Source organism: Bubalus bubalis, chromosome 8 (genome assembly GCF_019923935.1).
Source record: "Bubalus bubalis isolate 160015118507 breed Murrah chromosome 8, NDDB_SH_1, whole genome shotgun sequence".
In the NCBI taxonomy this organism is placed as follows: domain Eukaryota; kingdom Metazoa; phylum Chordata; class Mammalia; order Artiodactyla; family Bovidae; genus Bubalus; species Bubalus bubalis.
The window spans coordinates 29,932,375-29,950,182 of NC_059164.1; the positions used below are offsets into that span (position 1 = coordinate 29,932,375).

The window sequence follows — 17,808 nt, forward strand, 5'->3', positions numbered from 1 at the left end:
CTGATACTGATGCTGACATTCAACAGGTGGTAATTTGTAGGCTCATCCTTTACCTTTTTCTTTCTAAATAATGAAAGGAAATTAAAAAGCATCTGGAATAGGCTTCTGCACTTAGCTAAAGTATTAAACTTCCTGTTCAGAGTAAAGATAGATATACACTTTGAAAAAGTGTGTTTTCAGTTTTTAAGATTCCTGTTTGTTTCTAAGTGCACTCGTGTAAGATAATGGAAAAAGATAACAGAAACAAAGTATTAGGAATGAGTGCCTTAAAATTCCTTTTCTCTCCCCTTCAATCAGAGAACTACTCTCCAAACCCATGTTTCTGGCACTCTAATGTCCCTAAGAACCACTCAGGGATTTTGGTAAAGGCAAACTGATGCAGTAGGTCTGTAGTGGAGCTGATGCTGTTTGTTCACAAACCAGCTTTGAGGAATAAGATACAAAATGACTGAATTTGGAAGAACCAGAGCAGTGGTTTTCAAAGTTTGCTGGATTAGCATCACCTGGGGAGCTAATGTAACTCTGCCCAGGTGACACATAATACCAATTAAATAAGAATGTCTTGGGGTGGGAGCCAGGCTGCAGTAGTGGTAAAAGATTCTCAGGTGATTCTGTATCTGTGTGGGGTTGTGTTAGTCACTCAGTCGTGTTTGACTCTTTTCGAGCCCCCATGGACTGTAAAAGGCTCCTTTGTCCATGGGATTCTCCAGGCAAGAATATTGGAGTAGGTTGTCATTCCCTTCTCCAGGGGATTTTCCCGACTGAGAAATCCAACCCAGGTTTCTGGCATTGCCAGCGGATTCTGGCGGATTCTTTACCATCTGAGCTACCGGGGAAGTCCAGGTGATTCTAATGCACACCAAATTGGGGGGAAACTGGGTTAGTATCACTAAACTAGGTCTCAGTAGTCAAAACAGTCTTGCCAAGACCGATATTTAATGTAGGAGTAATTGCCAACGTACGTATTTATTACTGAAGATTTGTCAGCCTCTGTCTTTCACACCTCTTCTACTTCCTGAGGCTCTTCTGCTTTCTTCTTGAAAAGTATTTTTTTTCCGTCTCTGGATTAGCTAGGGCTTCTCTCCCCTAACTTTAGTTCTACCATGGTTTCCATCTATTGAGTTTCTATAGTGTTAGTTGATTTCCAGAAGACACTAGGAAGAGAGTTTTCTATCTTAAGCACTTGAGACAGTTTTTGTTATGTCACAGGTGTTCAGGAGATTTTTACTGAACTGAATCTGATGAAAGGGTTTCACATGGAGTGTAAATAACCTTTGGTCATGGGAATCCAGGCTGCCATCAACTGGACTTAGAAGTGCAAAGCTGCACTCCTTATTGGAATGCTTTCTCTACCATCTGTGACAAAAGATATAAAACCCTTTCCAGTTTCTCCAACCTTTCTCTGCATAGCCCTCTGAGAAGTTCAAGTGAAAGAATAAACTGTCCGTGAGTGTATCTATAGAAGACATAAAACATTCAGAACCTCATGGGTGTAGCTGGTTTGGGAAGATTCTAATTTATTTAAATATGCTTGAGGATATGAGCATTGGGACGAAAAAAGTGAGAGGACATCACACTTGTCCCTTGGGTTTCTTTGTGGACAAGACTTAAATTCGGAATAAAGGGGCCCTAAGGCCTGGCCAGAGCCCAAATTCTCTGTGGTCTGACCTCCCTGTGACCTCTCAACTCATTTCAATTGCTAACTCCTGGCCGCCTCGGGGTGGTTCCTTAATTATTTCAGGCACACTGTTGCCCTGGGGCCTTTGCTCTTGCTGTTTCTTCATCTTCCCCAGAATCCACTCAGCCAACCCATTCTTGTCTTAAGTCTTTTTGCTCAAATATCTCTTGTCTGTGAAGCCGCCCTCCAGCTAAACAGGGATCTTTGAAGGGCCTGGACCTAGGGTCAGGCAAGTGAGGCCCCCAGCTCAAGAGGAGAACTTCCAGGGAGGTGAGGAGAAACAAAAGCAACTCATTAATCAAGATGAATAATAGTTTAAGGCAGTTTTTTTGTGTTTTGTTTTTTTCTTTAGCTGCACCACAAGACTTTTAAGATCTTAGTTCCCTGAGCAGGGATTGAACTCAGGTGCTAGCAGTGAAAGCATGGAGTCTTAACCACTGAGTACCAGGGAATTCCCTAAGGCAATATTTTAAAAAATAAAAATTAATGCAAGTAAATAACTTGAAAAATAGGATCACTAACAGTGCCGTGCCAAGTCATGTTGGGTTGGGAAGATCCCCTGGAGAAGGAAATGGCAACCCTCTCCAGTATTCTTGCCTGGAAAACCCCATGAAAAAGAGGAGCCTGGCAGGCTCTAGTCCGTGAGGTTGCAGATTCGGACACAAGTTAGTGACTAAACAACAAATCAAGTTGTTGCTGTTTGTGGGGTTCTTTTGTGGCCTCTTATGTTTTGTTCCATGGTGAGTGCCTTACTTGTCTTACGCTCGTCGCAGCTCTTAATCTTTCCTCACTGTGTGCTTGCGTACTCAGGCATATCCGACTCTCTGCAAGCCCATGGGCCATAGCCTGCCAGGCTCCTATTCTCCAGGCAAGAATACTGGAGTGGGTTGCCATTTCTTTCTCTAGGGGATCTTCCCAACCCAGGAACTAAACCCACGACTCGTGTCTTCTGTATTGACAGGCAGGTTCTTTACCAGTTGAGCCACCAGGGATGAGTCCCAAACCCCCAAGATTCTGCTTGACACATAGTAACAGTTAAGTGAGTACTTGCTAAATGAATGAAAGTTAAATAAGGGCTAAAGATATCCTCTTCTAAGAGACCAAACAGTGGAGCTTCAAGGTATTTTTATAGAGGAAAAGCATTTGGTGTATGACCTCTGATCGGATCAGATAGGTCACTCAGTTGTGTCCGACTCTTTGCGACCCCATGAATCGCAGCACGCCAGGCCTCCCTGTCCATCACCAACTCCCTGAGTTCACATCCATCGAGTCAGTGATGCCATCCAGCCATCTCATCCTCTGTCGTCCCCTTCTCCTCTTGCCCCCAATCCCTCCCAGCATCAGAGTCTTTTCCAATGAGTCAACTCTTCGCATGAGGTGGCCAAAGTACTGGAGTTTCAGCTTGAGCATCATTCCTTCCAAAGAAATCCCAGGGCTGATCTCCTTCAGAATGGACTGGTTGGATCTCCTTTCAGTCCAAGGGACTCTCAAGAGTCTTCTCCAACACCTCAGTTCAAAAGCATCAATTCTTCGGCGCTCAGCCTTCTTCACAGTCCAACTCTCACATCCATACATGACCACTGGAAAAACCATAGCATTGACTAGATGGACCTTTGTTGGCAAAGTAATGTCTCTGCTTTTGAATATGCTATCCAGGTTGGTCATAACTTTCCTTCCAAGGAGTAAGCGTCTTTTAATTTCATGGCTGTAGTCACCATCTGCAGTGATTTTGGAGCCCAGAAAAATAAAGTCTGACACTGTTTCCACTGTTTCCCCATCTATTTCCCATGAAGTGATGGGACTGGATCTTTGTTTTCTGAATGTTGAGCTTTAAGCCAACTTTTTCACTCTCCACTTTCACTTTCATCAAGAGGCTTTTTATTTCCTCTTCACTTTCTGCCATAAGGGTGGTGTCATCTGCATATCTGAGGTTATTGATATTTCTCCCGGCAATCTTGATTCCAGCTTGTGTTTCTTCCAGTCCAGAGTTTCTCATGATGTATTCTGCATATAAGTTAAATAAACAGGATACCTCCATTTGAATTTTTTTGACATTTATGACAACCATGGGCCTATTACCATACAAATTCCCAAGTGTCCCTTTGGGCTTTTCACTTGGAATTTGTATGCTAACAAGCCCACAGTTGTCATTTGTTCCTTTAGTCAATACTTTTTTAATACCTACTTGGTACCACTGACAGGACATACCTGGCAGTTAGTGATGACATTTCTGCCCTCAGAAAGCATGCAGTCTAAGTAGGGAGGCAGACAGCTGAATGAACAGGGATACAGTGTGGTGGGCATTGTGGTTTCAGCAGGATGCTGTGACATCTTACAGAGTTGTCAGGGAAGGTGGGAAGGTAGGAAGTCTCAATAGGTTACAGGTCTTGATTTGCCTGAGTTGGTTCCAGTCTCCTCTGTTACAGATCGGATGACATCTGCTAATTCTTATTGTTTGTGTTTACTCTCAAAAGCATCCACGGTTGTATGGTAAATTATTTATTGAAGGTAAATCATTGTAAATTATTTGATAAATTGTTTGTTGAAGGACAAGGAGCAGTAACTAGGTATGGAGAAGGGAGGAAGTAAGAAGCAGTGCAAAGGCCCAAAGGTGAGGAAATGGAGATTGCATTTTTAAAAACAAAGTACATTACTACAGTTAGATTGGGGAAGAAGAGCTGGAGGGTGGTGAGGAATAAAGCTGGAAAGGCTGAATAGAAAACTAACACCCTGCAACTTTGTCATCCAGGTGTTGCCACCAAGGCCAGTTGTCAAACCTGCATCCATGTATTTATTGAAAGATGATGGTGGTTATGAGTGTTCTCTGAAGGTTTTTATTAGGACAGATTTCATTTAAAAGTTTGAAATCAAATGGGCCATTTGTGACTTGCATTCTAAACTAATTAACTACTATCTTTCTGGGTACTTTCTGGTACACAATAAGAAAAACATTAAATGCAGGATTGGTGAATTGGTGACTCAGTCAAGGACCAAAGAGGGACTAAGTTACTGAAGTAGTGATTGGATTGAAAAGTGTTGGAGGGAATTTTCCAGTGTTGTGGTTCTTATACTGGAGTAAAATAAAGGGATGGGCCAGGTGTTGGAACAGAAGATGAGAAAAAGTCATTTATGACTTCATATTTATTTTTTTCTCATTTCATGACCTAATATACTCTCATTTATATTTAATGTTGTATAGTCTTTGAAGTTTGACACAGATATACACTGATAAACAGTAATTTATGTTGATATGCTAGGCTCTCCCAGACTTCTCTTCCCAGCCCTGATCTCTCTCCTGAAGCTTGGACTTCCACTGCCCTTCTGGACTTGACACTTGCTGTGTAATAGACATCTCAGATCTAACGTGTGCAAAATTTTACTCCTGATCTACTGTTCAATATTATCATGTGTCCCTATATGCTATTATTTTAACTATATTATATAATTTAGCAAAAGTATTAAAAATGTCATGCAGTTATTTCTTTAAGTATTATGTTGACCCAGATCTTGAAAGAAACAATAACTGTAAATGTTTCTTAAGCCAGAATGAAAAGTATGATTTGGTTCTTGCAATCAGTATCTGGACCACATTCCTATATATTTCAATTTAAGAAGTCTAGCAGAGGCCTAGGCTCCTGTATTTTGAAATTGTTGACCAAGTAATAGTCTCTGCTGATTTAAGAACTATTGTTAAAAGGAAGATGCCAAGTTTCAAAAAAGGATAAAGTGAGTAAAGAGAATGCTGCTGCTGCTAAGTCGCTTCAGTCGTGTCCGACTCTGTGCGACCCCATAGACGGCAGCCCACCAGGCTCCGCTGTCCCTGGGATTCTCCAGGCAAGAACACTGGAGTGGGTTGCCATTTCCTTCTCCAGTACATGAAAGAGAAAAGTGAAAGTGAAGTTGCTCAGTCATGTCCGACTCTTCACTACCCCATGGACTGCAGCCTACCAGGATCTTCCGTCCATGGGATTTGCCAGGCAAGAATACTGGAGTGGGTTGCCATTGAGAATGCCAGCAGAGACTTTTTTACATGTAATTGTATATCCGCTAGTAAACATGTCCAAATTATTTTGGTTCAGAGAAAGTTTGGGGATTTTTCTTATAAAGCATAAAACCTAGATAAAAAACTTCCAGCTAAAAACAAAACCCCAGATTAATTGAATTCCTTTGTATATGCTTGTTGCTAACGAGGTTTATTTTCACTACAGAGCACATCCCAGGTCAACTTGTTTGAAATGATGTTCATGGAGATACTCGAGCCCTCTGCTTAACTGCTCTACAAAGCATGTGGCTCAGAATTGCGTAACAGTTTTATCTATAGCTTATGACACAAATATTTAATTTTAAAAGAAGTTGGTCTTGTCACAGAACAGTAAATAGAGCGAAAGTTTGAAACAGTATACAGTAAACTGGAAATGTTGAAGAACCAGAATTATCCCTATCCCTGACTTTTAGAAAAAGCTGTTGATACTGGGAATTTAATCTAGAAAGCAGTTGTTCAGTGGGTCGGTGCATGGGCAGCCCAGCAAGCCTAAGTCTTCAGTCTTGTTTCCAAAGCTCTTCATGCACCGCCCCCACTTTCCTCAAAGCTCCTCTCCTTAGGGGTGCTGGCTCCAGTTTCAGGCAGGCCAGACTGGAACTTTCTCAGAAGCAATGTACTCCTTTAGCCTTCAGTGATTTTGCATCCGTGTTCAGCCCTACTCGTTCATCTTTAAGATTTAAACCAAGTATCAACTTTCCTGGCGAGTCTTCCCTAATACCCCTCGCAGTCAGAGATGGGTGTTTTTCCTGTGTTTTCCACATGACAGGAAAATGTGCCTCTCATGGCAGTTCTGACCGACAGAGCTCGACACACTAGTATTTTTTTTGTTTTTATTGAAGTATAGTTGATTTATAGTGTTGTATTAGTTTCTGCTATAGAGCAAATTCGGATATATAGAGAGAGCAAGATTCAGATATATACATTCTTTCCCATTATGGTTTATCTCAGGATATTGAGTGTAGTTCCCTGTGCTGTACAGTAGGACTTTATTGCTTATGCATCCTTTATGTAATAGTTGACATCTGCTGATCTCTGGCTCCCAGTACCTTCTTCCCCAGCCCTCCTCCCCCTTGGCAACCACAAGTCTGTTCTCTGCCTGGGAGCCTATTTCTGTTTCATACATAAGTTGGCTTGCCTTATATTTTGGATTCCACATATAAGTAATACTATATGGCATTTGTCTTTCTCTTTCTGACTTAATTCACTTAGTATGATAATCTCTAGGTCCATTCATGTTGCAAATGGCTTTATTTCATTCTTTTTTATGGCTGAGTAGTATTCCATTGTATATACACATCTTCTTTATCCATTCATCTGTGGATGGGCATTTAGATTGTTGCCACTGAAAGACACACTATTTCTTACTAATCTCCTAGCTCAAGAAGTAGTGGGTACAAAGCAGGAAAATATACTACAATTTGGAAATATTTGTTTTATCCCCAGTGGAAAATGAAATGAATTTTCAGTTTGTTTGTAGTTAACTAGAAGATTATGTTCTCAAAATCAACTTTAAAAAAGTAGGCTGTTTTCTAAGCATTTTAGCTAATGGAAATTTTATGGTTAATGCTGAAAGTCTAGACAGATTGTGTCAGAAAAAAATGTTTACAATTAGTACGTATTGGAAAAGTGAGGAAGCAAGAGACTAACTTCACTAACTCAACAAACTATAATTACTTAACATATGCTGGGCTTTGGGAACACAAAAAATAATTTTGGAGGTTTCCCACACATATAGTTTCATTGATATTCCCACCTTAATGGTGGAAGGAGTTCCAAAAAAGGTTCATATGATTTATATCAAAATTTAATCCACTGGGATGTCCCTCAGAGCTGGACAAGATGAATTTGCTTTTGCCTGCATGTGATTCAAGAAGATTTTTTCCATTACTACATCTGCCAATGTGTTCAATTTGCATTAAGAAAGCAGTTTACTTACTTGACATGATTTTGCTTATTTCATACAGGGTCTGAGTTACTGGGAGCCTCCATAAATGTTTGATAAATATGTAAATGAATGAACAAGCAGTATAGTACTTCCACTTTGAAAGAATTTGCCTAATTGATTAAGTCTAAATGGGTCACTGACTTTGTCATCTGTAGATTTGATGTCATAGGAGGACATTTATGAAATTGAAATTGAATGGTTTAGTTGCTGATCTTGTGTAACAAAATCTTTGAAGGAATACATTGTCTGTAAATTAATTTTTCTGCTTAAAATGTTTTTCTTTCTCTAGATTTTAGTGCCAGTTATTTCTAATAAGAACAACCATACATCCTGGTCATGCTTTATTTCACAAGACATGGAACATCATATAGAAGTCATGAAAAGTCAAATGCATATTTTTAGGGGCAAAATGTTGAGACGAACTCTTCTACCAATTCCCACTATTGCAGGAAACATTGACCTGGATCAGAAATATTCAGAGACCAAGTACGTAATGATACAGTTTACACAAGATGTCAAAATGGAGAGGTGATATACCTACTTAATATCACACCCCCGTAACACCCCCATGTTAGCAATATTTTTAAAATATTATAGTAATGACAGCATATTTTAGAAAAAAACTTATTAAAATACTAAGTCCTGTCCTTAGTCGGATGAAATGATTCATTTTTGTTTTATATTATTAATCATTTCAGTGTTTGCAGACTGGAGCCAAATGAAAGGAGAGTACTCCATGCAATTGAATCAGTGGTTATTAAATGGTCACATCAAATCCAAGAAATCATAGAGAAAGATTCAGTGCAGCCTTTGCTAAATGGTCTTCACTCAAATCCTCAAACTGAACTTGATTTCTGGACGATAAGAAGAGAGAACCTATCATGCATTTATGATCAAGTAAGTAGAGAGCCCTAGAAATTGCTTGTCAATTGAATTAGCAAAGTCACTTGTTGAATTTGGTGCCCCAAACCAGTGATTTCCAATAACTTTAAAGGTTTAACACACTGTCTTTGAATGACTTACTCAATTCTTACTGCAAAATTCTCTATAGTATGCATTCTTAAAATTAATGGGTATTAAAGGTGAACTTGCCTTTTTGAAAATATTTTGACAGCATGTGAGTAATTGGAAACACTTTGTGGCATAGGAAGTGTAGTTCCCAAGGGAAATGTTGAAGATTTTTATGATTTAATTAATCTAGTTGATATAATTGATTTGGGAAATGAGTAGGCTTTGCTTAGTGGAAAGATGCACTTTGGAAAAACTAACTGGTTCCTCTGCTAGTGTTTGCCTTAGAAGTTTATTCAATTTAATGTTCTAAAAACTAAGACATTCATTCACTTGTTCACCTATCTCTTAGAGATTTTTCTGAAACAGATTTTATATGAAAATTTATTATCTTACATATATAATAAAATGTAAATTAGGTTTTTAAAAAAGTCAAATAAAGATCCATAAATGTAAAATAAAATACAAGCTTAAGGAGAAAATGTTAATTTTAAAAATTATTTAAAAAAAAAATTATTTTAAACTTGAAACCAGGTACATCTTTGAGTATTAAATACTGTATTGTGCATTAATGGAATATAATTTAAATATTTTTTGCAGAATGCATTTATTTAGTCATTAATCTAGGTTATATATATATTTCAATTTAGCTTCAGACTCCTATTGTCCTCAAAATGGTTAAGATCCTGAAAAATAAGCAAAGCAGCTATTTTCCAACATTGAAGGACATTTTCATGGCTGTGAAAAATGGTAAGACTTGTGTTCTTTGGCCTGGATCAGTGGTCCCTCCTGATCTGACTCCTGCCTGTTTGCTCAGCCTCCTCCTACCCTTAGTATGCTCATGAAATGATTGCACTTGACTCTCCTAATGGTAAATCCATCTTAATCGTCTGCGGTTTATTCTTCAGCTCTTAGTAAACCATTTAAGTACTTGCTTAAGAGGATCTAGAGTGAACTTTCAGTGAGAGGTGCCTGTGTGGAGGGGAAAGGCTTTTGGTATTTATCAGCAAGTCACTGAATGCCCAGCATGGAGATTTTCTAATCAGCAGTTGGGCTGCAATTAGTCCAGTTATTCACCAATAGAATCTCCGAATTTGCTTAAGTTCCACCATTTATTTAACTCCTAAGAATGCAAAATCATCATTGAAGATTCAACACATGGAGAGGAGGGTTTGTTTGTTGAGTTTCCAACAGATAATACAAATACATTGTTTAAAGCCAGAAATTAAAAGATGGTATTTATAATTTAAAATATAAAAGTGCAAATTCTCCTTATCTTTTCAGTACCCAGTTTCAGTCTCAACCAGTAACCCCCTCCATAGTTTTTTTTATTTCTGTTCATGTTTCTTTAGGCATGTGTAAGCAAATATGGATATGACCCATGATTCTAAAGTTTTAAATGATAAAATTGTAAGATAGCATGGCCCAATAGCTGGGTTTTGTTTTGTTTTGTTTTGTTTTGTTTTTGGCTATGTGCACAGCTTGTGGGATGTTAGTTCCCAGACCAGAGACTGAACCCGGATCCCTGGCAGTAAAAGCACAGAGTCCTAACCTCCAGACCACCAGGGAACTCCTGATTTTGTTTCTGACATTAGAAAATTATTTTTAAATTTTTAATGTGTAATACATGGCAGGTTAGAAAATACTTAACATTTACTTTGAGAAAGTTATGCTAACTCTTTAGGCTTTTCTCCATAAACTGTTGTCTTAAGGCCTCTTTTCAAACAGGGAGTTAGATCTGAGTTTCTGCCCCAGATCCACTCAGTACAGCTTTTTGCTGAGTCTCTGGTTTCCATTGGCCAAATTGGCATATTAAAACTTTGTTTGCAAATTGTTGCAAAGATTGAAACACTGTTTTGCAACCTTGTCACCACTGACACTTTGGGGAGGATAATTCTTTGTTGTGGGGAACCGCCCTAAGCATTCCAGCATATTTAGCAGCATTGCTGGAGTCTACCCACTACCCCCATGCCCATTATGACAAAAAAACTTAAGATATTGCTAGATGACCCTCAGTGGGGAAGACCTCCCCTGGCTGAGAACCACTAGACTGAAGATTTAATACATAGTGTACAAAGTACCAGGCTTCCCTGGTGGCTCAGTGGTAAAGTGTCCGCCTGCCAATGCAGGAAATGCAGGGGACATGGGTTCGATTCCTGGGTTGGAAAGATCTCCCGGGAAAGGATATGGCAATCCAGTATTCCTGCCTGGGAAATCCCATGGACAGAGGAGCCTGGGTGGGCTACAGTCCATGGGGCCATTAGAGAGTCTGACATGACTTAGCAACTAAACAAGTACAAAGTACTAGGCACACAGTAAGTGTACCCTCCATTAATAGAAGCTGCTGGTGTTGTTTTCTGTTAGTAAGATTTAACATTTTCTTTGGATACAAGGTCTGTAGGAATAAATCCCAGGGATCCTTAGAGCCTTATGAGTATACAGCCTAGAGATTCAGGGGAAAAAACACTTTGAGTAGAGCAAGTGGCCCAAAGCCATTGTTAGTTAGAGTTAGAAGGCCCTTCCAAAGATTTACTGGATGCTCTGTAAAGTCACCAGATAGGCTTATCACATTTTAAGGGCACTTTACCTATTAGATGCAGTTATTTGATTTTGAAATTAATATTGAAAACACACTCATTTCAGAACATAAGTGCAACTGGGACAAAAATGGTTCCTGGACCCTCTCTTTCTTCCCAGGTCTTTATTATTAGATGGACAGATATATGAGTTACTTGTCAAGTAGAGTACTATGGGTGGGTAGATATCTGATTCCGACAGCCAAAAAAAAAAAAGTGTAGCAGGTTATTTTGTTTTTAATCTCTTACAGGAGTATTTTGGGGTACACAAGAAAACAAGAATTTAGTTTCCTTCATATCCTACTTTCATAGGAGATGCCTTTCAGTTAAGCAAAAGTATTTGTAGCCTCAGGAGTAAAATGGAGTCTGATGGAAATCTATTTAGGGCCATCAAAAGGGCCAGTTTTAAGAGAAAATTTGAATTAGATTAAGCAATAATTAATAATAGTTAACTATTTAAATTTTTTTCATATAGCTTTAAAAAATATACCTTATTCCTACCATGCTTAACAATTTTTTTAAATTTATTTTTAATTGAAGGATAATTGCTTTACAGTGTTGTGTTGGTTTCTACCAAACATCAATATGATATATTTAACAATTTTAAATTTGAGGTAAAATTCACATAACATAAAATTTTAAAGAGTGCAATTCAGTGGCATTTAGTGTATTCACAGTATCCTGTAACTATTGCCTCTGTGTCTAGAATATTTTCATCACTCATGCTTAAAAATTTCAATAGTTATATTTTGAATAATAATGTAATAGAAAATTTTTCAGTCCTTGTATAAGTTACTCTCATAGGATAGAAGAATGAAACAATAAATGATTAAATTGTGCTGGTAGCAAGTACCTAGGAGGAATTAACATTCTGCTGATGAAGCTTGTGAGTCTTCAGTCACAATTTACTTGTGCTGTAAGGCTGAATATGCCCTGGCTCTTTTGAAGGGTTTTTACAGCCAGACAATATGTGAAGCTTTTCCTAACCTGTCATGTGTTAATTGTAGGATAAATAATCTAAAAAGAGGCAACATTTAAGTATAACCATGTTGTTTTGCATCATTGTCTTGAACTTGTGAAGTGAATTTAGATAGAAGAGACTGCCTCACATTAATGGTGGTTTCCTTTCAGCTCTGCTCGAAGCCCAAGATGTGGAACTTTACCTGAGACCCCTGAGGAGACACATTCAGTGTCTGCAGGAGACAGAATTCCCACAGACTGGTGTATTAATTTCGCCGTTATTTCATACCATCTGTCTGATCTGGAGTCATTCCAAGTTTTATAATACCCCTGCTCGGGTTGTAGTTTTATTGCAAGAGTTTTGTAATCTCTTCATTGACCAGGTATGTAGCATGAAAAAGTAGAGTCAATGAGAATTATTGCCACGTGGTAGGTTTTATTGGGGTTTCTCTGGTGGCTCTCTGCCTGCAATGCAGGAGACCCAGATTTGATCCCTGGGTTTGGGAAGATCCCCTGGAGAAGGGAATGGCAACCCACTCCAGTGTTCTTGCCTGGAGAATCCCATGGACAGAGGAGCCTGGCAGGCTATAGTCTATGGGGTTGCAAAGAGTCAGACACAACTGAGCAAAACTATCGCTTTCACTTTTCAAGTTTTATTAGATCAATGAGGAATGAATAAATCCAGTTAGAGATCACTTTATTCCTCTTTTTTCAGAGAGGACTTTTATGGTAACAAAGGCCAGGTGATTTTCTATCCTAAATGGCAAAGGAGCTCTAGAAATAACTTAAATACAATCACAGGACAGGTTGTTAGTGGATTCTGTTTTGTTTAATACCCTCCTTTTCTTCAGAGATTTGATGTAGCTTCTAATACAAGGTGCACATGTGTAGTACTTTCTTTGTATCTTACCTTTTGGTTTCCATGGAAATGCAGGCTGAGGGAGGACTTTTGGAAAGTAGAGAACTGGGTAGAAGCAAGAATGATCTTCAAAAAATAGTAGTCGAATTAAAAAAAATTTTGATTCATGGGTAATCTTTAAACATCTCTTGCTTATAATTGTTTCTCTACTCTTTGCTTACATTATAAAATACTTTAAAAAATTAGACTGCTTCCTTATCCAGTGGAAAGTTTTAATTCCTCTTGTGTCCATAGTATCAGAGAGCATTTAATAATTTCAGAGCTAAAAAATACTAGAAGGGTGTATCATCTAGTGATTCTCTAAGGGTGCATGTGTGTGTCTGTGTGTAAGCCTGCTTGAGTTGCTATAACAATTCCACAGGTTGGGTGGCTTTATTTTCAGAAATTGCTTTCTCACAGTTTTGGAGGCTGGGAGACCAGTCCAGGTTCCTGCATTGGTGTATTCTGGCCAGTGTTCTTTCTGGCTTGCAGATAGCTGCCTTCTCTCTGTGCCCTCATGTGGTGGAGAGAAAGATCTTCCTCCTCCTCTTACAAAACCACAGTCCTATCAGATCGGGGTCTACCCTCCTGTCCTCATTTAACCTGAATTACCTGCTGAAGACTCCATCTCTGGGTAGTCACATTGGTGGTTAGGGCTCCAACACAGGCACTGTTTCAGAGGGGACGGCACAGTTCAGTCCACAGCAGGGTCTGTATCAGGGTGTGGGTCTGAACCCCTAAGGGGTTTTTGTAAAATGGATGCCAGAGAATCAGAATCTGTGCATGTGGCTTAGTCTTTGTGTTGCTAAGACCGCCCCTTATGAGAGTCGCATCACTTCTACCTGTAACTGGCAAACTGGAACAGAAAGAAGGGCCTAAGTTCACATTAACTGGAAAGTCTAAGTGTGCAAAGACTTGAGGATTAGCATTCTCCAGGAGAATCAGATGATAATTTCAAAACTCCACTTTGCTCATGTGTGTTAGATTGACTTGATCCTTAGCCTCTCATCACATGTAAATAAGGTGGCTTTTGGTAGCACTAGAGGGATATTCTGCTACTAGAAGAACTTCCCTGGAAAGAGACTGACTTTGTTTTTAGTTCTGGACCGATGGGTTTTATGATGGACAGGGAATCCTGGCGTGCTGCAGTCCACTGGGTCACAAAGAGTTGGACACGACTGAATGACTGAACTGAACTGAAAGCATTTTATTTTCTCTCCTGGAGCAATCCTGTGGCCAGGAAGATAGGATATTTTAGACAGATCTGGATCACTAGCTCAGGGAAGGGTGGACAACTATGATTGACCTAAATAAATCCCCAATCTAGTTTAATGCTTCTCACCTCATGACTCATATTGAAAATTAAAAAATTTTGTTGCACAGTGGGGTAAATTGGAGGAAATTGGGAACCCTGAAAATCTGCTCATGGTCAAGGCAAGCAGCTCAGAGCTGCTGCTGCCCCAGGCCCCAGCTCTTTGCTGTCCTAAGCATCCAAGAGAAGGATGTTGTAGGAGAAACTGGCTGGGGAACTGGGTTCCCTTCCAATCTCTGATACTTTTTCAGATGAATTAACTGAAACTTGAAAGATATCATTTGCTCAATTTCCTTGAGAGTTTAGGGGGACAAATTAAAGTACAGGTCTTCTGACCTGCAGTTTCGAGTTTTGGGAGTATAAGATTGAGGTAGGGGTGTGGGTTCTTCTCTCTGCTTCTGACGAGATAGAATATATGCAAAGTGCTTTGGACTCAGACCAACAAAGATTCAAATTTAATTGAACCATTTTAGAGGAGAAGGGAATGCTACCCATTCCAGTTTTCTTGCCTGGAGAATTCCAGGGACAGAGGAGCCTGGCAGGCTGTATAGTCCATGGGGTCACAGAAGAATCAGACATGACTGAGCACACGGTGGAGTTAAATCACTTCTCTGAGCCTCAGTTTCTGCCCTTGTAAGTGCCTAGTTCATGGGCTGTTGTAAGGATCCAAGGGGAGAACCTAAATGAAATGCTCAGTGCAACATGTAATAGAAATCAGTAAAAGTTCCACTAGTTGCAGCTCTTGATTGGAGATAACGGGTCAGTTCCTTGCTATATTTTAGTGTCTCCTCTGGCTTCGTTCTATTTCTGTTTCTCTGTTGTGCAAACTCCGTTTTGCCCTTTTGTTAAGTGAGCGCACTGGGCCCTAATGGACATAGCTCATGTGAAAGGCTTTGATCCCTACTGCGGTTTTAACAACCATGACCACAGCTTCTCCCAAACCCCTTTTGAGGATCCTCATCTCATTTTGAGAATGATCCAAACTTTTACTGCAAAGCCCTGTTAGTGTAGAAACCTCAAAGATTGTCATTGATTTTTATAGATGGCTTGCAAAGAGCCCTGGTTACCTGTAAGCCTGTTAACCTATTATCCCTGGCCCCTGGTCAGTGTCCGTGGTCAAAGTCTGCCAAACTCCTGAGGAAATAACCTTGCTTCCCTTGTTCCTTAGTTACTATTCCTGGCTTATGTCCAAAGGTTTAGTTGACCCAATTTCCTAGATTCTCCAAGTAGACTTTGTAGTAAATCTGTCCCAACATGTAAGGAATCAAAAATGGGCAATGAGTAAACTTTCATACCTGGGTTCTCTGAAGAGCTAAACTCTGCAACGCCCATCACCACCTCCAGTTGTTTGTTGTCCAGTTGATTTTTAATGCCTTTTTAATGCACAGTGTATATGTGCACGGCCGATTAGCCGTGTGCAACTTTCTGCAACCCCATGGACTGTAGACCACTAGGCTCCTCTGTCCGAGAGATTTCCCAGGCGAGAATACTGGAATGGGTTGCCATTTTCTCCACCAGGGGATCCTCCCAACCCAGGGGTCAAACCTGTGTCTCTTGTGACTCTGGCATTGGCAGGTGGATTCTTTACTACTATACCACCTGGAAAGCCCCAGCAAGCACTGTATAGTTTCTTTTATTTGCCAGAATTCTTCTAAGCCCTTTACAAAAATCTGAGTTTAATCTTCTAGTGGCACTATGATATAGGTACTATTTGTTAGTAGATCCAGCTTATATTTAAAAAAAAAAATAGTCCAGAAAGTCCAGAGTCCAAAGAAAGTCCAAAGTCCAGAAAGGATAAATAGCATGCCCAAGGTCATCCAGCTTGTAAGAAAGAGCTCTTACCCATTATGTTATGCTCCATAGTTTAAAATAATTTTTATTTCTAATTACCATGTAATATGTGGTATACTAGTGATATCTGTAAAATATTGTATGACATTTATAATAATGGAAGTAGTCCTATAATTCCATCCCTCTCAAATTCAGCATTAAAAGAATTTTCCTTCCTCTAAAACTTATTAATACATTTTATCATATAATTTTTTTACTATCTTCTTGAAAAGTTAATTTATTTTTATTGGATATGTAGATTGCTTCCAGCCACTTGTATTATAAACAATATGTAGACAACAACTTTATACAAAAATCCTTTTTCCTTAACTTGGATAATCAGCTTAATATAAATTCCTGATACTGATTAAGGGGTATAATCTTTTCATGACTCTTGAACAATATTTGATATATACAAATTATTTTAAAAGGTTTATGTTAATTGCGTTGCTATTATTATGTGTAACAAGTTTTGCTGTAATTCACCAGCTTTTAGCATTACCATTTTTTAAAAATTTGCTGTGATTTTTGGGTATAGAATTATACCATGTTCTTTTAATTTTGTACTTTGCACAGTTTGTGTCGTTACACATTTTATGTGTCTTTTATAGTCTCCTTATGTAGTTTTCATGTACTTTGTTTCTGTGAGTCTATAGACTTCAGTGTGTTTATGAAACATTGGAACCCTTGAACCCTTAGCTTATTATCAGAAGTCATAAGCTGGCATTCTGGTGACTGTGTTTGGCCAATGGATCAATGCAGTGTTTTTCTTTTGCATAGTATTTTGTAATTTTTATTTTAAAAAATGTTTCTAATGCTTAAATTAATTAGGTCTTGTGTAAATTCCAGCATTTTAGCCTCCACTGAAAAGTCAGGTCTCGCTACGTTGGTTTTTCCATCCCCATTGACACAGTCAGCTGCTAGAGCTTCAGGTACCGCCTCTAGATGGGCCATGTGCTGTCCAGGTGACCTTGGTCTCCACCATCCACTGTTGTTCCTGATCTGCTTCACTCATTTTCCTTGTCTGCCTGATCTTTCTAGGCATTCCAGGCACGGTCAGAAATCCTTTGTTATTTTAAAAGCAGATGTGTTTCTCTTTACTTGTTTTCTAACAGTAACTGTTAACCTAGTCATTTAGGCCAGACATATAAAAGACATCATGTGACCACCTTGGATAATGGCACACTTTGGATAATGGCACAGTAATGGTGTCTTATTTTAGTGCCTTGCTTTTCTTCCATGGTTACCAAACTGTGCTCCCTGTTCATTGTGAGTCATTACACTCTAGGCCCCCCACTCTGTTCTACAGCTTACTTAGTGTCTCTCTTGGGGATATTCTCATTCACAAGATCCTAGATGACAAAGAGTATAAGTCTCCAAGGTTGAGCTTGGAAAAGGGATGGTAGAATTAAGCAAGAGTCTATAAAGTCACATAAGATGAAAAAGCTGGGAGACAGGCATCAAACTAATACAACATTGTAAATCAACAATACTCCAATGTAAAATAAAAATTAAATTTAAAAAATGCTATCATTGATAAATTCATTAATTGATTGGCT

General features: G+C 39.0%; 1 protein-coding gene across 3 annotated transcripts in view; it reads left to right on the plus strand.

Moving 5' to 3' along the window:
* The window catches only part of DNAH11 (dynein axonemal heavy chain 11), a 375,791-nt gene that overhangs the window by 4,404 nt on the left and 353,579 nt on the right, over positions 1-17,808 (plus strand). For all 3 annotated transcript variants that reach the window (XM_044946526.2, XM_044946527.2, XR_006552702.2), the window contains exons 3-6: positions 7,955-8,151; positions 8,364-8,562; positions 9,324-9,423; positions 12,381-12,592. In XM_044946526.2, the coding sequence (XP_044802461.2) occupies positions 7,955-8,151; positions 8,364-8,562; positions 9,324-9,423; positions 12,381-12,592 (708 nt within the window). The remainder of the gene's footprint in view (positions 1-7,954; positions 8,152-8,363; positions 8,563-9,323; positions 9,424-12,380; positions 12,593-17,808) is intronic.